The sequence below is a fragment of the Crocuta crocuta genome, unplaced genomic scaffold (assembly GCF_008692635.1).
Source record: "Crocuta crocuta isolate KB4526 unplaced genomic scaffold, BGI_CrCroc_1.0 scaffold97, whole genome shotgun sequence".
Classification (NCBI taxonomy): Eukaryota; Metazoa; Chordata; class Mammalia; order Carnivora; family Hyaenidae; genus Crocuta; species Crocuta crocuta.
In genome coordinates this window covers 8,312,681-8,336,722 of record NW_027531999.1, presented here as the reverse complement: position 1 = coordinate 8,336,722, position 24,042 = coordinate 8,312,681, and the positions used below count along the sequence as shown (strand labels likewise).

Here is a 24,042-nt window from a genome sequence, read left to right as displayed (position 1 = left end):
AGATGTACACAACACAGTGGTTCAACGAGTCTATAGTTGTGCTATGCTCACCCCAAACATCGCAGTCCTCTGTCCCCATATAACGCTACAGTGCCATTCACTGTATCCCTTGTGCTGTCTCCTTTCTCCCCCGACATACTCATTTCATACCTGGAAGCCTGGATCCCCTTCACTCGCTTTGCTCAATCTCCCATCTACCTCCGCTCATAGCAACCTTCCGTTCTCTGTATTTATGAGTCTGTTTCTGCTTTCTTTCATTTATATTGTGTTTTAAATTCCACATAGATGTGAAATCACGTGGCATTTGTTTAAAGAAATTAATTTTCAATTGAGAGTAATGGGTAGCCTGCAAGGAGGCTCCTTGACCCGCCTCCCCAAGCCCTAGAAAGGACAGTTTCACATGCAGTATGACCCTGGGCCCCTGACGGTGGCTACTTGGACCTCTGATGTAAGCTGTTGATCAATTAGACTTTCTCAAATTTTAAAATAAACCAAACACAGGGATTCTGGGGAGTCAGCAATGGGTATGTGGACCTCATGGTCCTGGTGTCAGCAGGGAGAGAGACTCCAGAGAAAGCACGAGAGCGGAGCAGAGGGAAGCAGAGGAGAGGCTCTGTAGGCTTTGCGAGATGGAGAGTAAATCCAGAAGCTACCTGAGATGTTTTTAAGCTGTCACTTGCTCATGTTCCCCTCTTCTTCCAGTAAACAGGCATTGTTTACATGAACTCTGTACGAATGTGCCCATTTCTACAATGGGATCAAGAGTGGACACAGGGAAATTGTTAGCACTAAATTTCTGCTAGAAAAGACGAAAGGGCTCAAATAGACCTCAGCTTCCACCCTAAGAACTAGACGAAGGAAAGCAAACCCAAAGTAAGCAGGAAAAGGGAAGTACTAAGGAGTGGTTATTAGTGGAGCAGGAAACAGAAAACCAGTGAAACCAAAAGCCAGTTCTTTGAGAAGATCAGCAGAGTTAATGTTCTCTAACCAGACTGGTCAGGAAAGAAAGATGCAAGTTACCAGTATCAGGAAGAAGAGGTGACAGACATCACTACAAATGGTACAGATCTGCTTGAGATGTTCATATTTTAGGTCCTTTCATTGAGATGTTTCCTTAAAAATTACTGTTTTTCTGGGGCGCCTGGGTGGGCTCGGTTGGTTGTGTCCAACTCTTCAGCTCAGGTCATGATCTCACAGTTTGTGTGTTCGAGCCCTGCATTGGGTTTTACACTGTGTGGAGCCTGCTTGGGGTTCTTTCTCTCCTTCTCCTTCTTCCCCTCTCCAACTCACTCTGTCTCTCTCTCAAAATAAATAAACTTAAAAAAATTACTGTTATTGTGTGCAAAAAAACAAAACAAAACAAAACCCAACAACGTGAGTTCTACACATTCCCAGTTTTGCCTAGTTTCTGAAATGCTTGCCAAATGACAAGTGCAGATATTGCTACTGCTACCAACATGTTGGTTCTTTGGGAATTATCTGCAATATGTGACTTTATGCATGTGACCAACAGTTTTCTTTTTTTTTAAGTTTATTTATTGTGAGAGTGGACTAAGGGGAGGAGTGAGAGAGAGAGGGGGAGAGAGAATTCCAAGCAGGCTCTGCTGTCAGTATAGGGCCTGATGTGAGACTCGAACTCATGAACTGCGAGATCGTCACCTGAACAAGATCAAGAGTCGGATGCTTAACTGAACCACCCAGGTTCCCCGATAATTTTCTAATTTAACATTTAAACTTATTTTCATATTATTGGAAGTACAGTAGGGTTTATGCTTATTAAAATGAGAATTATGATTATAGTTCCTTCCCTTCATCCCTTCTACCCCTCACTTCTCCCATCCCTCCTCTGTCCTCCATTCGTCCCTCCTCTTCCTCCCTTTTTCCTTTCCCAACCAGCGCTTGGAATTAATTGTAATTATATTTGGAAAGTGAGTCAGTTTGTGATGCCTGGCTGCCTCAGTGAGTGGAGCATGTGACCTGGGGTTGTGAGTTCCAGCCCCACCCTGAGTGTAGAGGTTACTTAAAAAAATAAAACAAGTTACAAAAAAATTTTTAAAAAAAATCTGGTTTACTGTTGGGTTCTGTGATATCTGTATTCTTAGAACTGTTTTTTTAACTTTTCACTTTATTCTGTTCTTTGCAGAAAAAGAAACTTGAATAGAACATGAAATGTTTCCATTTTTTAAAAAGTTTATTTATTTTGGGGGAGAGAGCGTGCATGCATACAAGTGGGGGAGGTAGAGAGAGAGAGAATCTCAAGCAAGCCTTGTGGTCTCAGTACAGAGCCCAATGTGGGGCTCGAACCCACGAAGAGTGAGATCATGACCTGAGCTGAAGTCAAGAGTCAGACGCTTAACCGACTGAGCCACCCACGTGCCCGTTTTCATCTCTTTCATTCAATGTACGTGTGTGAATCTCCCTGAAGATGGTAGGTACCGGGTGGACTATGGTGAGAACCTCACGGGCCCTCACTTCCTGGAACCCAGAGGCCGCGTGTAGCACAGACAGGGAAGTGCCGCGATGGGAAAGTGCAGACTGTTGGTTCCACGGCTGGAGAAGGCTGCCTTGGGAGCGGGCGCGAGAGCTGAGATCTGACGGATGAGGAGGGGTTGCCGTTCTATCAGCGTCACTCTTGCTGTTTTTCCTTTCTTATGAGACACGAACTTTAGTGTTAAATAATTCTGTTTGGCGAGGGCAGAGTTACATTTTACAGTGGCTGTTCCTTTGGATCAAATCTCCGCCCCCCCCACCCCCCTCGTGTAAAGTGGAGAGAGCATCACCTGTTCGCTTCCCCCGAGGGCTGATGTGAAGACCAGCTACAATGGTACCTGCGAAGGTAAACTGTAGGCGGTTAAGCCTAATGTCCTGTCAGGGTGGTATTATTTTCCAACTTCTCGTTCCTACAGTGGGTGTTCATGGTTGCTTTACCGCCAGGTTAAGATGCTTACCTATGGTGTTGACACAAAATTCACCTAGAAACATCACCTAGGATGCCGTTTCCAAAAGGGACGTTTTTCCCACCTAGAAACATTTTTTTGGTTTGTTTTTGAAACTCCTGCTTAGGAAAGGCAACAGTTGAAGCAAAACTCAGCAAACCACTCAAGATTCTAGGGCGGTTGGTAGACCATGAAATGAACATTCGTTGCCTTCCCTTGCGCTCCCCATAAATTCAGCGACAGAGCGACAACGCTCAGCAGCTGGGACTAGGGACACCTGTGCTCTCCCATCACCGTCGGGCGACTGAGGCCGAGACACCCTGACCAGAGGGCCACAGGCAGGTTGCGGTCTGGGGCTTCTTGCTTCTGGCCAGCGTGGTCACACACGTGAACGCCCTCCCCGCCCGCCCCTCCCACACGGGGGCGGGACCCTATCGTCAGCGCCCCGTGCATCTCTCGCAGCTGCAGGGCACCGCATTCGGAAGACTCGGCGGTTTCGTAGTCTTGTCGGCAAACGGCCGCTCGGGCAGCTTGGAGACGGGCCGGTGATCCTCTGCAGGCTGACTGTGAGCGGCCGGGCCTCCCGCAGCACTGCGGGATGCATCCCACTACATGGGGCGGGACGACTGGGGCCCCAGGTTCCGTCCTGGGCTGCGCAGAGGCCCAGACTTGGCACCCCCGGCTTCCTTTTCCCCGGGAGCATCTCTAGAGGCATCGTCAAAGGCTGAAGGCTACTCGGATAGATGACGAAGTTCGCTGAAAGAATCCAGGCTGTCGTGTTGCTCTCAGGCCTAAGGAAGTGCGGCTCACCTAATCTGGGAGGTGCGGGGAGAGAACGGGGTCGGGGGTGGGGGTAATGAGGGAGAGAAGTGCATGGAGGAGCCGCGTTCTCAGACACTTTAGCGGGAACAGAATGCGTTTTGCCTCTGAGCTACTTCACTAGCGTTGGGACGAGGCACGGGAGTGGTGAGAGCTGACCTGGGTTTGACAACAGGCGCTTCCCGCATCCAGTCGGAATAGCAGCTCGCGGCTGTAGCTGAGGGAGCTGCTCTGCCCCTGTGCAGCGCTCTCCCCCACGCCAGCTTCTGGAAGTTACGGACACCTGCTGGAGAGAGGATTGGATTTGTGACCGGAGCCCGCCAGCCAAGAGAATCCGTTGAAGACTTTAACAACACGTGAGGACATGTAAGCAATCATTCCAACAGAGGAACTTCTACTTGGTTTTGGAGCGATAGCTGTGAGCCAGTGTTGGTTTATATTCTTCACGTACGTAACACACATAAGACTTTTTCGCACTGTGGAGACCAGATGAGCCTCTACCATGAGGCAGCTTTGCCTGGACCTGGGCTGAATAGGTTTTGAATTGAACAGGTTTGGGCAAAAGGCTTGCCTCAGTTTCTCTCTTGATAAGCCAGCTTTTTTTTTTTTTTGTCCTTATATTAGTCCTATATTCCTGCACAACAAATTACTTCAAAATGAGCTTAAAGCCACATTCAACCATTCAACATTATTCTATTACATGGTTTCTGTGCATCGGGGGTTTGGGAGCAGCTTGGCTGGCTGGTTCTTGCTTGAGCGTCTCTTCAGGAGATGGCACTGCAGATGACTGCCGCCCAGGCCAACAGCGTACGTCTTGGCTGGGGCTGGAGGACATGCTTCTGGGGTGGCTCCGTCACGGGGCTGGCTGGCAGGCTGGGGCCGGGCGTTTGCAGGAGGGCTTGGGGCCGCCCCACACAGATCTAACCACAGGGCTGCTTGGGCGCCTTCATGATGTGGCAGCAGGCTTCCTCCAGCATCAGTGGAGAGAGAGCAAGGGCAAGCGGCCGTGTCTTTTATGATCCAGGCTCGAAGTCACATGATGTCGCATATGCCCCATCCTGCTGGTCACCTGGCCCAGCCCTGACGCACCGTTTAAAGATACTATGCAGGATCGTTGGGAACCATCTCGGCTGCTGGCTTCCCACAGCCATTCTGCAAATAGCTACGTGAGGTGTGAAGAGAGCTCTGTGTTGACGTCTTTCCCAGCAGCCGTGCTGCGGAGTGGGGTAAGAAGCCGCCTGCGCGGTAGGGGCGCCTCCCCGTCTTAGTCTGAACTTCGTTTCCCTGTAGACACAGGTATCAGGGACAAGTTCCCTCTTTTCTGCAGTCCGTTAATATTTGTTTTATGTATTTAGATGCTCCTATGTTGGGGGCATGAATGGTGTAGAAATGATTAGAAACAGATCTTCCTGTTGGCTCCTTCTGTGATGCACTATTTTGTTTCTTATTAGACAAAACAGACTTTGAAACAAAGCATACATACAGCTGCCGCTGCTTTATTTTAGAGAGAGAGAGCAAGAAGTGGGGTGGAGGGAGGGAGGGAGGGAGGGGGGAGAGAGAGGGAGAGGGAGGAGGGAGAATCTCAAGCAGGCTCCCTGCTGAGCATGGAGCCAGTGCCAGGGCCTTTTGCTTGTGGTTTGCATGGAGTATCTTTTTTCAGCCATTCACTTTTCATCTGTACGTATCCTTAGAGCTGAAGTGAGTCCCTTCTCAGCATGTAGATAGATCTTGTGTTTTATTTTTTTTTTAAATGTTTATTTTTGAGAGAGAGTGTGCAAGTGGAAGAGGGGCAGGGAGAGAGGAAGACACAGAATCCAAAGCAGTCTACAGGCTCCGAGCTGTAAGCACAGAGCCTGACACGAGGCTCAAATCCATGATCTGGGAGGTCATGACCTGAGCCGAAGTCATGTTACCTTGACTGAGCCACCCAGGCGCCTGGTTTTGTAGGTTAGTTAGTTTTTAAATCCACTTAGCTATTCTGTGTCCTGTGAATGGAGAATTTAGTTCATTTATATTTAAAAGTTATTGGTAGGTATGTTACTTATTGCTGTTACAATCTTTTTTGTGCTTATCTTTATTGCCATTTGTTAATTATTTTCTGGCCTGTCTTCTGGCTGTTTCTCGCTGCTTTCTTCTCTGATGGTTTGATGACTTTCTATAGCAGGATGTGTAACTACTATTGGTTTTTGCCTTGTGGTTAACATGAGGCTTATAAGGAACTTAAACCAGTCTATTTCAAGTGGGTAGGTTGAACAAATTTTTGCCCCCTCCTCGCCAACTTTTTAATGTTTTTGATGTCACTCACATTTTACAGCTTTTATTTTGGTGCATCCCTTAAGTATTATACTTCTATTTTTACTACATTTGCCTTTTAACCTTAAATTAGCTTTATGAGTCTACATTTACTATATATTTACCTTTACCAGTGTGATTTATGCTTTCATAGATCTTGTTGCTAATTAGCAAGCACCCTTTTCTCTTCAGCTTAAAAAAGTTCCTTTAAAAATTTTTAAGTGTTTTATTTATTTCTGAGAGAGAGAGAGAGAGCGAGAGAGAGAGAGAGGGAGCGTGAACAGGGCAGGATCAGAGAGATAGGGAGGCACAGAATCTGAAACAGGCTCCAGGCTCTGAGCTGTCAGCACAGAGCCCGACACGGGGCTCAAACCCGCAAACTGTGAGATCATGACCTGAGCCGAAGTCAGGATGCTTAACCGACTGAGCCACCCAGGCGCCCCTCCTTTAACATTTCTTATAAGGCCAGTTTAGTGATGAACTCCTTCAGCTTTTGTCTGGAAAACTCTCCTTCCAATTCTGAATGACTTTGCTAGATAGAGGATGCTTGGTTGGAAGTTTTTTTTCAATCTATATACTGTTCTAGAGGTCAGGAATAGGATAATTCCATTTCATAACCAAGTTCACTGCCAGGCAGAGAGGGTAGGCACTCAGATGTATAATAGAGGAGGGAAAAATCCTTCTTCAATCAGAGACAAGTTGGCTTTGAAGCCAGAACTTCTTTGAAATCTTGATTCTTTAATTAGCTATGCGAGCTTGGGTACATTCAGCTGAAGGAAAAAACCTACTCTGCAGTCGTGCTTTATTACAGTAAGTACAGATTACAAGCATCCGATGTAGCTCTGTCCTGTGAGCATCAGTGAGACTTGCAGGGTGAGAGACTGTTTGTGGATCTCAGTTCTCCTGGGCAGAAGGAGAACCACCAGAAGGTGGTCATGAAGTTTCCTCTGAAAGATGAAGTGCTGGCACGGTCATGTGCTGTATGCTAGGCTAGGAGCAGGCTCCCAAGTCCCACGTCTCAAGCTTGTCTTCTGTGGGAAGGCCTCCTCCAGAGGCCCCAACTCGGGGCCTTCGGGGTCTCTGGGTCTGCTGTTCCCCCAACAGACTTCAAGGCACACACATAACCTGGCTGTCAAGCCCATTGCTGCTGGAGGAAGAGACTGAAACGAAGACCAATTCTGTAGGGAGTCTGGTTCTACAGGGCAGGGTACAGTCTCCGTGGACCAGGTGGGGTAAGGTAGAAAAATGATCTGGTAGGGTCTGTACTTAGCCTTGCTTCGTACAAATAAATGTTTTTTGTTGGTCTCACCTTTTGATACAAACTACCTTTTTGTGATTTAGCTAAGCATTAGGAAAGCATATAGAAATATATTTTTATTTGGACACTTTTTTTTTTTTAGATTTTTAGTAATCTCTAGACCCAACATAGGGCTCAAACTCACAACCCTGAGATCAAGAGTGGCATACTCTGTCCACTGAGCCAGCCAGGTGCCCTTCAAATTACTTTCTGTATTGTGATCTGCTAACTTTGTGGACGTCCTCTAATGTGTTTTTCTACTTGGTTTTCATCTTTTAAAAAGAATGTTTGAAAGCACACACATGAGCAGGGGAGGGGCAGAGAGAGGGAGAGAGAGAATCCTAAACAGGCTCTATGCTGTTAGCATAGAGCCCAACACAGGGCTTGATTTCATGAACTGTGAGATTATGACCTGAGCTGAAATCAGTCCTTTGCTCGACTGACAGAGCCACCCAGGTGGTGCTGGTTTTCATGATTTGGAATATGCAAGGCAACCGACTAGGTCTCGGGTTGGCAAATCCTGGCCTGTTCTGAGAAGTAAAGTTTTGTCAAAACATAGTCACTCATACATAAAGTATTGACTCGAGCTACTGTTTTGTGTTACATCAGTGGTAGGTACTTGTGACAGAGACCTCCGTTTAAGTTAATGTCAACCCCTGTATAAAGTCCTTCATTTAGGGCAATGGGTCACACGAGTGGACATCAAGGGCAAGCACCCTGAAAATTAAGCTAAGTTTTTTTTAACTTAAGGTCTGCCAAGATAAGGCTTTTTTTTTCCATGCAAAGCTGTAAACGCACAAAGATTTATCATTTTTCTCCACGGTGCTTATCCAGGGGTCCTGGTCAGCAGGAGAGCACGTGTCAAAGAGCTTTGGAGGCAGAGACTACGGTGCTAGTGAGGAAACTGCTCCCTCTCCAGTCCTAGGTGAGTGATGAAAACGTTAACCAGCAGGACAAAAAAAAAAAAGGAAAAAAAAAACTTGTCAGAATTACTACTTGAGGACTAAAACAAAGGACACGTTCCCACTAGAACAGAAATAGATTTTAATTCGTTGAAAAGTGCAGCAGTGAACAGGGTCTTTGGAAGGGCACTTTCTAAGTCAGGTGACTGAGATGACACAAAGCCAAGGCAGAGTGACTTCTGGGAACAGAAGATGCAAACGCACGAATTCACAACAGTCTGTGTGGGACTCGAGTGGTGGTGAAAAGTAGAGAAGCAAATACTCCTCTCTCAGTCTCTGGTGGATCAGAGTACCCTTTGCTTCCTCTTCAAAAGGACCCTGGAAAAATCCTTTAGTGCTTTAAAGCATCGATCTTTAGATGCTAAAAATAAATTTAAGAACGCTTCTCACAGACGAAGGTATAATTTCCATGGCTACCGTTACGATTTTGTACAAAAGCCATAGTATTGTGAATTAAAAATGTATTTTGCAACAGTACCGTTGCTCAAATTCAGAGACACAGGGGTTCCCCACTCTGTGTCCGAGGGAGGCCCCTGAAGGAAATTTTTTAAGGCAGAATCTCTATGCATTCTTAGGGCTTTGGATCCCTCCTAATGGTTAGTTTTCTACTCTGAAGGGTACCAACGAGTCCCGACCTGGCCTTCTTTAAAAGATAAAATAATTCAAATTCATATAGTTGAGAAACAAGCCAAGCCTCTTGCCGTGGGTTCCTTGTACACAGGCATTCCCAAAAGTTCAGTGCATTTTGTTGTCTGCTAGGCTATAAAAGGAGGCCTCTTTATGAAAGGTGAGTTTAGCACAGATCCAGAATGAAGCGAGGCTGAGAGAAGGTGAAGTTAGAGGCCACTTCAAGGTTAGCAGGAAGCATACTACATACAGGAGAGGGACACAGGCGGGCACCCCATCCCGCCACCCGAACAGAAATCGCTGAATGTGAGAACAATGTGGCAGGGACACTGGGCAGCTGATTTGTGTCGCTCTTAGGACTCTACCTGCTCTCAGGGACCAGCATCCTAAAATGGAATAATAGGACATCACAATATAAGACCTGGTAAGTATTGGTTTCTTTTTATTCGGGAATAACTAAGGTCAACTTTCATTAAGGTAGAAGTTGACTGATTAATGTTAAGAATCAAAGTGTAGAATAAAGCTAATACCCATATTTAACATTGTAGTTTGCTTTTAGTTACAAAATATTGAGAATCTCTCTCCCTAAAACATTCACAGCAGAGGTGTTCGTTTCACTTGCCTCTTTCACCTCTAAATACCCCCACAGTCGCTGGGATTGCATGAGGTAAAGGAATAAACCCAATGGCTATTGACCCAACATGGCTCTCTCGAGTTCTGACAGAGAAGTTGCTTACAGCCATGTCTTACAAAGTGCTTAAAGCTCAACCTAAGACCGTACATAAAGCTAAAATCACTACTGCCTGAGTTGAACAGGTTATAAACCACAGCTCTTCCTCCCCCCACCCCGCTGACCGCCTACAGAGAACTGTCTTGTGAAGAAAACAATAGAAACGGGATTGGTCTTTGAGTCCAGAAACATACAAATGTAGGTGTTCTACACAGGAAACCTCAACAAGATCTGGCTTTGCCAGGGGAACAGTGAATGCAGCCTGAATTATGCTAGACTCCAAACACTCTAGAAGAACTTCTCTAAAAGGGAAGAAGGTAGGTAGGGTAAAGCAGCCGGACCTTTGCAAAAACTGTAACAAATGAAGAGAATGTCAACAAAATGCAGAGAGTCAAAATTGAAAGCCAGGCTCCCTGCTAGACAGGCACTTACTAAATCCCAACAATAGCCCTTCAACCTGTCAACCCAAGGGCCCTGTCTACAGAAGGTCCTCAGAAAAGGCAACCTTCATCAACCCTTGCAAGTTCTTTTTCTCTACTGAGAAATACTAAGCTACCTAAGCCACTTTGTTTTTCAGATCTCAGAGGGGTAATTATCAAGAGAAGAGACATTCCCCTGATACCTCTGTTGTTGACTGGCACTCCATGTGGTTAGCGGCCATCAGGAAGTCGATGGCTATCACCTTTTATAACTACCTTGAATTACTAGCCTGTACCAAAAACTTACTCTTCTCCTTCAGTGTAGCAACAGCCCAGAACGTGGAAAACAACAAAAAACCCCAAAAACAAAACAGACGTGCTTGGCTGGCTGACAGGTTTTGAGCTTGTGACCTTATCACATTGTGATATTATAAACAATGTACTTCTACTAATCTGAAAATAGTGGTATTTGTTCTTGCTTTGATGACTCAGCTCTGAGGGTTATTCTTCAAGCTATGTGATCTTGGTGTTTTTGATAGTGAAGTGGTCAAGCTGTAAACCACCCCATTTCCCCACCCCCAAGTATGGCCATTTATCTGAATGGGACTTATAAGTTCAGACTATGACCCCCTGGGGAATAATCAAGCACTGTAACCCCAGGACAGAAAGGGTGTGGTGAGGATAAAGACCTCAGGAGCATTCGGTATGTGGTGAATGAAGGGACCAGGGACAGCCATTCCTGCCGTGTGGGCGGAGTTCACAGTTTAACACATTGCACAAGAAGTCAGCTGATTGGGTTGCTTTTTCAAACAGGACTTAGAGCCAGTCCAGAGACTCTTCCAGGCGTGGTCTTGAGGACAAGCTACAGATTCCTACTACAATCACTTCATCAGACAGAGGTGTGCTGGGACCCAGCTGCAGAGGTTGCTACAGAGGATGTTTGGAAAACCTTCGAGTCCTGACACTGCAGTGATTGCTGAACATGAGATGAGGGTCAAACCTGTATCTGTGGAGGAAAGAGAGGAAGTTACATCAACTCCAGTTAGCCAGCGTGTTCCTTCTCCAGAATGTTCCGTGGAAAGGATGGCAGGAAGGAAGATAAAAGGAACAATGAGATCACCAGAAAGGAATCTCGTGGCAAAGTCTCTAGTACAAAGCGCAAGTATTTAATAATGAAGAGCATTCCCATCACAAGGAAGCAAGCACAAAATAATGTAAAACACAGAGGAGAAAAACAAGGTAAATCTTGAGAGGTAGTGGGAGGAGGCAAGATAGGAGCTGGGTTTTGTTTTTTTGGGGGGTGGGAGAGGCGGCCTCCCCCTGCTAGGGCCCGACCAGCAGCCTGAGAGCCCTTCCTTCTCTCACAGTTCAGGCAGACTGGCAGGCATGAACACAGGCCTGAACCTCAGAAGTTTCCATCTGGCTTATTACGAACTCAGGTAAGTCATTAACTTCTCTGGCTACCGATAAAATAGTAAGGCAGTTCAATTCACGTAATATGTCTGGTACGTAATATTAGTTGGCCACGCTCCACACTACCATTCAGCATTTACTTCCCCCCTGGGTGCGAAAATTAAAGGAGGTAGTTTGGCTGGAAAGACATTTTACCCAGGCAGGCTAGAAATAACGTCATATTCTGCTTTTACCTGCTATCTTTAGGGATAAGCTAATTCTCACTTAGCATTATTTTAAAACAAGGGTGGGCTGTACAGTTTCTGTCCTAACTACTACTCAACCTTGTTGCTGTATGTGAATCAATGTTTGTGGCTATTTTCAAAGGGTGGTGGCTGGATTGGGCCTGTAGGACCTAGTCTGCTGACCTCCATTTTTCAGAGAGTCTATAGCCTAAATATTTAGTGGGAAGGAATATGCTACTGCTGAGGAATTTAAAAAGAAATAGCTGAGGCTCACATTAGTAAAGCAAGCATCTGGAGTTTTGGTTATAAGCTCTTAGAATGTGAACAAGACAATTCAATTACAGTTATAAAACAGCCTGCCTGGGAGTCAGGAGATCTTGCTTAGCAGTTCTAACAGGGTGACCCTTGGGCACATCTACCTCTGGGCTCTAAAGACTGGAAATTCTATGGTTAAGTCCTAACCCTTAGGGTCGATGCTCAGAAGACCCAAGGTATCTGCCATATTGGCGCAGCAGCTGTCAGCACAGCAGGTCCACGCTCTAGCAGCAGCAGGGCCAGGGACCGTCTGGCCAAACACCATTCTCCAAGAGGTGTTAGTTCCTGACTCTCCAAGATTTAATTAGATGATGGGGCACCTGGGTCTCACTCTGGTCATGATCTCCTGCTTCGTGGGTTTGAGCCCTGCACCGGACTCTGTGCTGACAGCTCAGAGCCTGCTTTTGCTTCTGTGTCTCCCTCTCTCACTGCCCCTCCCTTGCTTGTGCTCCATCTCTCTCAAACATTAAAAAAATTAAAAGAAAGATTAGATGATTTAAGTTTGCAAGTCATCTAGAGACTGCTGCTACAAACATCTAATTTTTTTGTTATTTTACCAAGATTTTATTTTTTTCAGTAATCTCTATACTCAACATGGTGATTGAACTCATGACCCTAAGATGAAGAGTTACATGCTCTACCTCCTAAGCCAGGCAAGTACCCCTAGACCTCCAATTTTATTTGATTTGATAAACCATTCTGAGCACAGCTGTTATTGGAAACTGCAAAATCAGCATGTGTCAACTAGAAGTCTTGTGCCTTTTACTTTAGAGACTGAATGTCCATCCTACTCCCAGGAACTGGTGTCAGGGAGGATACACTTCACTACTTTGGAGGAGAGCTCCAAGCCGGGCAGTCAGAATGCCTGACCAATGATTCCATTAACAGAATTACCCATATAAAGAGAAGACTTAAGTAATATAAAATTATGAATACTGTCTTTTTCTACCATTACCTACTACTTTTAATTTGCTGGCATCCATGTGTCTTTGGCCGACATGGATTTAGAAGTATTTATACAGTATTTAGAAGCAAAAGCGTTCCACATCTTTTCATCAAAAGTCTATCATTCACTTTCTCTACTCATTCCCATGTATTCCTCTCTAATGTGTACTGAAAATATTTCACAGAAGGCTGGCAAGTAAGTTACTCATCTCCCTCAGCTTGGGACATCAGCCTTCCAGCAGCTTTCCTACAATCAATGTAAGAACTGAAATAATCCTTTCCCAGTGAAAATTCAACTTTAAAGTTCATAATCTTAAGCCCAAAGAAACAGGTTTCTTGCTCCAGGCAGCTCACATGCATGGTGTCCCGAGACCCCACGTCACTGGTGAAGAGCAACTGTTCCAGAGGAATGAACAGGAGGTGCTGAGGAGGTGATCCCCTTTGCTGCCTTCACGTACTACCGTGGGCTTACACCTGAGAGTTTGTACCTTCTAACTGATTTTGTGTGTTCAGCCCAGTACATTTACGGGCAGGCATTCAAGTTTCTCTAATCAGAGCTTCTGAGAAATGAAATGAAGGCACACCCACCCTCCTGGAGGCGCTAGGGAACAGGGTAGCCGTGGTCAGCTCAGTTTAAAGAAACTCCACCTGTCACCAGTGCAGTCAAGTTGGTACCATGAAGAGTCATAGGAGGAAGGGGAGGAAGAAGAGCCCCATGTGGCAGGGAACAGGGCTAGGTCTCCAGCTAACGCTGCCACTGGCACCAGAGAGCAGAAGTTTCAAAGAGCTCATTTTCCCAGCACAATAGGCAAATGCACTAACACACAGTGCTCCTACTAGAACGCAGAAGAATGAGAAACAGAGCTTAGCTCAAAGCCGAAAGGACCTCTCAGGTTCCCTCTGCCTTTAAGCACGACATGACTACTACAGACAACTTGGCAAAGCCATCGAAGAAAATGGAAACTTACCCCGGGTCAAAAACCCCTGGAGTGCGACAGGTTGGTCCAGAACAGGACTGTAACATCATCAGCCGGTAGTTCATTTTCCCTAAAAGCTCTGGGTCTATACTTTTAGCAATGTTCGTGATTTGGTCTGGGTCTGCAGTCAGGTTGTAGACTTCTACAAACACCTACAAGAATGAAGATGGAGGAAAGAAAAGAGCAAACGTTATACTGGAACTATTCCTCATGCGAATTCTTTTTTTTTCTTTTTAAAAATATTTTTCAGAGAGAGCAAGGGAGGAAAGGGTAGGGGTAGAGAGAGAGACAAACACATAGAAGCCAAAGTAGGCTCCAGGCCCTGAGCGGTCAGCACAGAGCCTGACGCTGGGCACGAACTCACAAACTGTGAGATCATGACCTGAGCTGAAGTTGGACGCTTAACCAACCGAGCCACCCAGGTGCCCCTCATGGGAATTATTTCTAAGTGGGAAGGGAAAAGCAGTGCCCAGGAGAACATTTTCTGGTCTCAGGATCCTGAAGGAGCCCAGGGGTAACATGAGACCATGTTAAAATGCTTCAGGTCTGTGGCCCACTCAGGAGAGGGGCCTGCAGCACACCCTATGCCTTCAGGAAGAGGCAGGGGAGACATTTATGACCTTCTGTAATAGAAGAACAGAAGGCAGAACCCTCCAATAGCAAGGCTGCAGACACTAGACTTAATAGTAATATTGTCAGAGAAGTAAGAGTTGACATTTGAAGGTTTTGCCTTAGAACTGTTAAGATTCAAATGAGAACAGATCTGAAAGTACTCTCACTTGTGCTATATAGATGCTAAGGTTTCCTGTTTTAAAAGCACTTTTGGATGTCTTCCCAAGTGGGGAAGGATATAATCCTGNTCCCACCCCCGCCCCCCCCCATTCTCCAAAGTGGGAGTTAAGCAACAGGCTAGGAAGAGGACAGGTAAACATCGTGGGGGAAGGAGAAACCAGAATGGACCTCAGACAACAGGCAACAGAGCTTCTTTCAAAGTGCTCATGAGCTACAAACAAAGGGTGAGCAAGTCCATTTCTGAGACGCACACTGAGCCCCGGCTCCATATGGCAGGATGTGGGCTGCGAGACGAGGCAGGTGAGCACAGGCGCTTGGGGCGTGAAGGCACCAGGGACCGTGGTGCAGGGGGTCCTCAGATGACCCACCCTGATCCGTGCTGGCTAAAAGCCACTGCCCTTTTAATTTTTTAATGTTTTTATTTTTAAGAGAGAGAGCGTGTGCAAGCAGGGAGGGACAGAGAGAGAGGGAGACACAGTATCTGAAGCAGGCTCCAAGCCATCAGCACAGAGCCTGACGGCGGGGGGCTTGAGTTCATGAGCCACGAGATCATGACCTGACCAAAGTCGGACACTTAACCAACTGGGCCACCCATGTGCCGCTAAAAGCCACCTTCTTACAAGGATGGGACCTCCTGGTCTTGCCCCTTACGGCTCATCTATTTAAATGAGCAGCTGGACTGTGCTGTCGTGGGGAAAGAAGTTTCTGAACAAGCTGGCTGCCAGTAAGCCTTCTAGGAAATGTCCCAACTCCTTTCAGCTCCACAGAAGTCAAGGTGTCTTATTCTCACCCCAAACCATCAAAGCAGCAAAAAGCCTAGGCATGCAGCAATCTGAAAAAGTAGACTATGCATTTAAAGTGTATTTGGGTGATGGGAGTGGAGAGAATCCCATCCAGAAAGATCGCAGTTAGAGAGGCGCAGTATGGCCTCGTGGAATTCCATGTTCTTCACTGAAGGAAGCTTAAATGGAGGTACAGATAAGAGACCCATCTTCCCTAGGGAACATTCCTTGGCACTGCTCTTCTGCTACCCAGTCCAGCCAACAAAGCACTGGCACTAGACACAAGGGGGTGGGGGAGGTGGGTGTCTTCTTACCTCCTGGTCATCAAACTCACAATACTGCAAATTCCACTGTGTTGACATGGTCCTCACACAGGCGTAGGTGTTATTGTAAGCATCTTCACAGACGCAGTCTGGGAAACATTGCTGTAGGGAGATTTAAAGAGTTAAATGAAGACAGTTCTTCTAATACCTACTACTCCTGGCCTACAGGGCAACCACGCTGGCTCAAGCCAGACCTACCACTGGACTGAAGTCAGGCAGCCTTTCATGGAGACATAAATCAAAAATAGATAACGGGGCGGTTTCGTACTTTTGGCCAACCTGACTGAGGAACATGTGTTGCCAGTAGTTGTGTTCGCAGACTCTTGCCATCACTGTCTGCTAATCTCCTGACAAGAATTGGTGGTAGTGAGCAACTGTAAAATGAGTGGGCTGGATGGTAAGGAGACAGAATCAATCGCCTAGGAGTCGTGTCTAAGGTACATTAAGGAGCGGTCCTTAAAACAGTTGCATCAAAAGGCTAAAATGAGCTTTGTGGAACCAGCTGCAGGTAAGGTTTTTCTTCCTGTTTTCCTCACCGACTTGTGGTTGGCTCTTCACTATATCCTACACTTTGGTATCTGGAGTCCTCTCTCCTACTTCCCACTCTCCAAAGTGAGGCCAGTGTGCTCTTACCGCCTCCGTGACCAGCCTGGCTGCCACCATTGCAAGACACTTTATGATGGCAGCTGCACAGAACTGTGGCAACCTCACTTCCCTACTGAGTGCCACTGATAGCTCACCTCATAAAAAATGGTACTGCTTTTGGGAAGGGCAAGATAACCGGAAGGGGTAAAGACAAGAATATGGGCAAATACATGCACTTGTTACAAAAACTGCAAGAATTCAAGGAGCATATTCTACCAACAGGTCTGAAGCAGCATCTTCAGGACTAGCAAATTTACTCTGTTTATCTAATAATCTCCACAGTCAAGTGACAAAGTTAAGTGAAAGAGGAGCAAGACTCAGATAAGGGTTTTAGTACTTGACACAGCTGAACCAATGCCTTGCTGCGCTATTGGTAAGAAAACCGTCTAAGCCAACTCACAGACACTCCAGGACTCAGGGAAGGACATGTTGGGTCGGGGACATTACGGCCTTCTCCTTGATATTCCACCAAGACATCTGACCGCCACGTCAGATTACGGGCACCTTTCTGGAAGGAAGAACAAAAATGGTTTCTGTGAGGCATACAGAATGTGATAAGGATCACAAAGTTTTATCCTACTACTTAAGGGGACATGGGAGTCAAAACTGGTTGGACTATTACTCAGCACCTAAAGAGAATGACAAAAACTAACACAGATGAAGACTTCTGAGTATCATGTTTCGTATTTACAGAGCCCTTGCAAGTGATGGTCAAATGCTTTGAGCATTTAGTAGTTACTTCCCAAGACTACTTCTTGGTAGTCAGGAATGGAAACTATAACCAATATCTAAGAATTCTCACCTCATCTGAAGAAATTTACAGGCTAACGCATACAAGGACAACAATATTAAACACAGCTTGTGTGCTAAGGACTATAACAGGTTCAAAATTCTTCTTGGTTAGAATGCATCTACCGTATATAAATGAACTCACTGAGTCTTCACTGCACGTGGGGAGAGTGAAAGGAAAGAAGCACCAGCATTTGAAACAGGAGTGCTGAAGACAGGTGAGAGGAGGAAGGCAACAGAAGTAAAAAAAGTCTTGGATCAAAAGGACAACATGAGTACTAGGAGGAGGAACACGAGGTAGGGGTAGTAAGGTCTCCCCAAATCCAGCTTTCAGGCAAGGGTGGCAACCACACAGAAAATGGCATGGACAGGAGGCTGCCCACTTGTTCTGTAAACAGCAGCAGGTGCTGGGAAGCAATGGGTGGTTTTCAAGCAGGAAAGTAACATAATCAAGGCTGTCCTTTAGAAAAGTCATCCCAGTAGCAGAGTCTAGAGACGGAGTGGAGAGATGGAGATACAGAGATTAGGCTAGAAGGTGCTCTTATGATGGTCTACAGCCTTACTAATCAGAGTCTGTTTTGTGGTGTTAAAGAGGAGACAGCAGACCCAAAATGGAGTCACTTATGCTAAACCCAGTATCAACAAACCTAGACTTAATACCTAACCTAACCCAGTTGAGTTTCAACCCTCCAGGAATGTACCCTTTAACCAGTCAACTTGAAATTACCTGGTTAGCACTAGGGAGGTAATCTGCCCAACGGGCCTTTCTACTTCCCTCAGGAGGGTGACCATGTTTGAAACGATGCATTCTTTGCTAATAATTTCCTTTATCTGCCTCCTTTCTGCCTTAAAAAACCCTTTCCTTTTCTACAACTCTGCAGAGCTCCCTTCTATTGTAGAAGAGTTGTTGCCTGACTCATGAATCACTGAGTCAATTTTTAAGAGATTGGGTGGTAGTGCCAGGCACTGAAGCAAACTTCTGACAGCATTTTGGGACTATGAGGGACATAGGTATGATAATCGCAAATCCATTTTTGAGTTCATAATCTTTTTACCATTTCTGAGGGCTGTGGGTTTTGAGTCAACCTGCTGGTCTAACTGACTTTCCAGTCCAGGGCTTAGCTGGTCACCTTGAGCTGGCAGAATATTCCATTCAGAACCTGACACACCAGCTCTTGGTTCAATCTGAGTTCCCTAGTTATTTGGAAGCTCCTTCCTGTCAACAATCCCCATTTACTGTTGTTTACTGGTTGAGTCCATGGTGGGAACCGCTGGTGGTACACACAGCTTTCTTGGCCAGTCTGCAGTAAATATCTCGTGGTTCCTATTATATGTGCATATTTGTTATCTTTTGTGTAGATAAAAACTACTGCTAATGGGGATCATCCTCAAAGCTAAACAGCCTCAAAAATATAGTGGACACGAGTATTTGAGTGCTTGCCACCTTAAGAAGACTCCTGTGATAGGATGAACTGGTCACGGAACGGGTTAGATGGACAGCTGGTCACCCACCAACTTCTATCCAATGAGATGCACTGTAAAACACCAATCCCCAACCCAGTGGCACATCCCGTTTAGGTATTTGGATTGGCTCTGAAAAATCCAAAGCCAAAGGGAACCTTTAAAGAGTCAAGTGCACCACTTTCTGGCACATCTGCTTACTTTATATCTAACAACTATGGTACCTGAGGTAATAAATATCTACAAAAATAGCAAAATCTTACTAGAAACAACCCAGAGCCCAGAGTTAGAATGTCCCTTATGTGGACTAGTAGACAAGATCACTCATTTAAGAAACACACTTGACTCTGCCACACCTGGCAGCCAGCACCAGAACCTTTCCCCGGTGACCTTTTGTCACCCCCACGCAGTGGGCTGCCTTGTCTGGTACTGGTGCCCCCCATGAGCACCCCTGCCTTGGTGGGACTAGCTCTGGTGCCAGCAGCACCTGAAGGCTGCCTTGCACACCAGTGAGTTCACATCAACTGCAGTGAAGCCGTAACAGGAGAGTGCATGCAGCCCATGTAGGTGACATCCCTGGGACACATGGCGTGGGTGACCATTAGGAGTCCATACTACTGGGCCCCACAGGATACCTCTGTCATAAAGCCACTTCTTCAAGACTGGGAGATGTAACTAATCTACTTAATACATAGAACAAATACGTGGAAACAGGCAAAGGAAATGTTCCAAAGAAAAGAACAAGACAAAATCTTAGAAAAAGAAATAAAGAAGATAGAGGTAAATAATCTACCAGAGAAAGGGTTGACAGTAATGGTCATAAAGATGCTCACCAAAGTAGGGAGAAGAATGAATAGTGAGAACTTCAGCAAAGAGACTGAACATATAATCAAGAACCAATCAGAGGTGAATACACTAAATGAAATGAAAAAATACATGCACTAGAGAAGACCATGATGCCTCTACTTGCCAGTTTTATTCAACATAGGACTGGAAGTCCTAGCCACATCAATCAGACAAGCAAAAGGACATCCAAATTAGAAGTAAAACTGTCTCGGGGCGCCTGGGTGGCTTAGTCGGTTAAGCGTCCGACTTTCGCTTAGGTCATGATCTCGCGGTTCGTGGGTTTGAGCCCCGCGTCGGGCTCTGTGCTGACTGCCAGCTCAGAGCCTGGAGCCTGTTTCAGTCTGTGACTCCCTCTCTCTCTGACCCTCCCCTGCTCACGCTGTCTCTCTCTCTCTCTCCTAGAAATAAATAAAACATTAAAAAAAAAAAAAAGAAGAAGTAAAACTGTCTCTACTTGCAGGCAACAGAGTATAGAAAACTCTCAAGACTCCAGTTTGGAAGTATTAGAATAAATGAATTCAGTAAAGTTGATGGATACAAAATTAATATACATAAATCTGTTCATTCATAATGAACTATAAAAAAGAAATTGAGAAAATGCCATTTACAACTGTATCAAAAAGAATTAAATACCTAGGAATAAATTTAACCAAGGAGGAGAAAGATCTATACTCTGAAAACTAAGACAATGATAAGAATCAAAGATGACCCAAATAAATGGAAAGACACACTCTGCCCATGAACTGGAAGAGTTAATATTGTTAAAACGTCCATACTACACAGAGGAATCCATAGCTTCAATGCAGTCCCTACCAAAATACCAACGTCATTTCACAAGAATAAATAGTCCTACAATTTTATGGAACCACAAAAGACCCCAAATAGTCAAAGCAATGTTGAGAAAGAACAAAGCTAGAGGTATTATGCTCCCTGATTTCCAACTATGCTACAAAGCTATAGTAATCAATACAGCATTGTACTGGCACAAAAACAGATACACAGATCAATGGCATAGGACAGTCCAGAAATAAATGCTCAAATGGGCAGTTAATATTTGACAAAGGAGGCAAGAATATACAATAGGGAAAAGCTGGTCTCTTTAATATATGGTCTGGGAAAACTGGACATAAAACATTCTACAGAAACACAAACGAATATATATTTTTTTGGATCAGTCTCCTCAGGTGAGGACAATGAGGCAAAAATAACAGAGGGACTACATCAAATTTTTAAAGCTTCTGCACAGTAAGGGAAACCATCCACAAACTGAAAAGGCAAACTACTAAATGGGAGATGTTTGCAAATGATATAACTGATAAGGGGTCAATGTCCAGAATGCACAGAGAACTCACACAACTTAGTATTTAAAAAAAAAAAAAAAAAGTCCAATTAAAAATTGGGCAGAGGAGCCTGGGTGTCTTAGTCACTTTTANAATGTCCAGAATGCACAGAGAACTCACACAACTTAGTATTTAAAAAAAAAAAAAAAAGTCCAATTAAAAATTGGGCAGGGGTGCCTGGGTATTTTAGTCACTTTTAGGCATCCAACCCTTGGTTCCGGCTCAGGTCAGGGTTTCACGGTCAGTCCGTTAGAGCCCCTCTGTGCTGACAGCATTGAGCCTGCTTGGGATTCTCTTTCTCTCTATCTCTGCCCCTCCCTTGCTTGCGCTCGTGCTTTCTTTCAAAACAAAAAAAGAAATGGGCAGAGGGCTTGAACAGACATTTCTGCAAAGACAACAGATGGCCAACAGACACATGAAAGATGCTCACATCACTCATCATCAGAAAAATTCAAGAGAAAATCACAATGAGATACCACATGATCGTCAGAATGGCTAGTGTTCAAAAGACAAGAAATAATAAGTACTGGTGAGGATGCGGAGAAAAGGGAACCTTTGTGCACTGTTGGCGGAAATATAAAATGGTACAGCTAGTATGGAAAACAGAACTACTCGGGGCGCCTGGGTGGCTCAGGCAGTGAAGCGTCCGACTTTGGCTCAGGTCATGATCTCACGGTTCGTGGGTTCGAGCCCTGTGTTGGGCTCTGTGCTGACAGCTAGCTCAGAGCCTAGAGCCTGCTTCAAATTCTGTCTTCCTCTCTCTCTGACCCCCCTGCTCATGCTGTCTCTATCTCTCTCTCAAAAATAAATAAAACATTAAAAAAAAAAAAAAGGAAAACAGAACTACTCTATGAGCCAGTAATCCCACTTCAGGGTATTTAGGTGAAGAAAATTAAAAGACCCAATTTGAAAAGATGTATGCACCCCTATGTTCACTGCAGTATTTACAATTGCCAAGATATGAAAGCAACCTAACTGTTCATTGATAGATGAATGGATTATACATTTATATTATGTAAAGGACTACTACTCAGCCTCAAAAAGATGAAATCTTGCCATTTAAGACAACATGGGTGGACCTAGAAGGTATTATGCTAAGTGAAATAAGAGGAAGACAAATACCATATGATTTCACTTATATGTAAAATCTTAATAAAAAACCAAATGAGCAAAACAGAAATACACTCAAAGATACAGAGAACAATTTGGTGGTTGTCAGAGGGGAGAAAATTACAAGGTACAAACTACAGGTTATTAAGCACAGAGATGCAATGTACAGCGTAGGGAATATAGTTAATAACAATAACTTTGTATGGTAACAAGGTGGCTAAGATGAATTGTGGTGATCACTTTGTATGTATATAAATGTTGAACACCTAAAACTAATATTTTATGCCTCAACTACATTTCAATTAAAAAAAGAAATGCACTTGAAAGGGTTTCTGAATTAAACGAAAATGGGATACCTATTTTAATTGATAAATAGAGGTTTCCAAAATGCTTCAAGATTCCAAAACAGCCTCACTGAAAGATTCATTTCAAAAGGTCAAGGAAAAAATTAAAGACACAGAAGCACTAAAATAAAAGACATCACAAATGACCTGATTCCCACACTTCCATCCTTCTTTACGTGAGTACTGATGTTTTACTAATCCTGACACAGGGCTTAAACCCATTAACCTCAAAATTATGACCGGAGCCAAAATTGGATGCTCTACCGACTGAGCCACCCAGGTGCCCCTACACTTTCTACTTTAAACCCCACTCTCACAGGACATCAAATCCCTCAGAGTGAAAAGAAAGTTCACATACTAGAGGTATCTAACAAAGTTCAGACAGAATTTCTATCTCAAACCAGTACAAATGACTTTATGACATTTTACTAAAGCACCTTCCTTTCGGCTCTGTGATACAGTTCCAATTTATTAGGTAGAGATCTCATTTCTAAATTTAAAGGGCTAATAAGTTTTGCTTCTAATGAGATCTCACCCTAGAATTTCCTGACCAACCTGAACTTGATCTTCCGTTCTTTATAATTTGTCCTTGATATAAATGAGGAAGACTTCCAACAAAAATCCCCTAATTTAACTGAGATGCCTCAAAATCTGTGGGCCACTTCTAATTCTGACATTGGGAAGATAACAAGGGCAGAGCCCACAGAAATTCACAGAGAGGACGAAACTTCTTTCTCTAGTGCCCCAATAGCCATTAAAGCATGAAACCATACAGGCCTCACACCTTGCCGAGGGGTAGCATTCCATTCCAGCCCCTGCAACACACAGATTTTGCCAGTCAGGAAACCCAATGGGATGGACAGTGACTTGTCCAGAACCTAAGAGGTATTAACAAGTTTTCCCCCATTTCTCAGTTGTTCCAAATTCAAATACCCAAGTTTTACCAGACTCAAACGGTTCACTGTTATAGACCCGTTCAGCCTTTTCCAGCATCTCTGTGGACTCCAACAGCCAATATCCATTTGCTTTTACTTGGAACAATCAGTAATATACTGGACAGTCAGGCCTCAAGGATTCATGGAGTCCCTTATTTCCCCATGTATTCCACCAAGATTTCATTCTCAAGTTCCCTGGGAAATCAATCCTTTTACAATATGCAGACCATCTCTTTCTATGCTCAGTTACCAAAGAGGTGTCCATAAAGAGTTCCATTGACTTGATGTAGCAGTTAGGTGAAAGGGGACATAAAGTCTCTGAGGAAAAATCTATTCCTAGACACTGCTGATTACCCTAGATCATAATCTAAGCGCTAAAGGAAACCAGTTATGTCCAAACAAGATTAAGCTAAGCCTAGCTTTGTGGATTTCTAACCTAGCTGGCTATTGCACGGTACGCATTCCTAATTTTTCTCCGTTGGCCTCCCCACTTTATAAATTTACCGAAATCTCAAACCCTGAACCTCCTGCATGGGAAGATTAACATGAACAGGGCTTTTTAAGACTAAAATAAGCACTAGAAGAATTCCCACCCTAGAGATATCAAACAAAAATGTTTCACCTTATTTGTCCGTGAAAAAGATAATTAAGCACAAGAAATGCTGATGCAAAGACCTGGCAATAAATACAGGCCTGTTACTGCCTATTACAGCATACAA

At 44.7% G+C, this 24,042-nt stretch overlaps 1 protein-coding gene and 1 long non-coding RNA gene across 2 annotated transcripts in view; one reads left to right on the top strand and one right to left on the bottom strand.

The window, feature by feature from the left end:
• Positions 1-8,371: 8,371 nt before the first annotated feature.
• The window catches only part of GNS (glucosamine (N-acetyl)-6-sulfatase), a 52,821-nt gene continuing 37,150 nt past the window's right edge, over positions 8,372-24,042 (bottom strand). Inside the window, exons 11-14 of the mRNA XM_077775272.1 lie at positions 16,899-17,006; positions 15,845-15,955; positions 13,948-14,108; positions 8,372-11,088 (exon numbers count right to left, since the gene is read on the bottom strand). Coding sequence (XP_077631398.1) covers positions 11,010-11,088; positions 13,948-14,108; positions 15,845-15,955; positions 16,899-17,006 — 459 coding nt within the window. The 3' untranslated portion in view covers positions 8,372-11,009. The remainder of the gene's footprint in view (positions 11,089-13,947; positions 14,109-15,844; positions 15,956-16,898; positions 17,007-24,042) is intronic.
• On the top strand, positions 11,003-13,435 carry LOC144240859 (uncharacterized). The gene is made up of 3 exons (XR_013337869.1): positions 11,003-11,321; positions 11,450-11,521; positions 12,612-13,435. It is a non-coding gene; the product is annotated as an uncharacterized LOC144240859 (long non-coding RNA).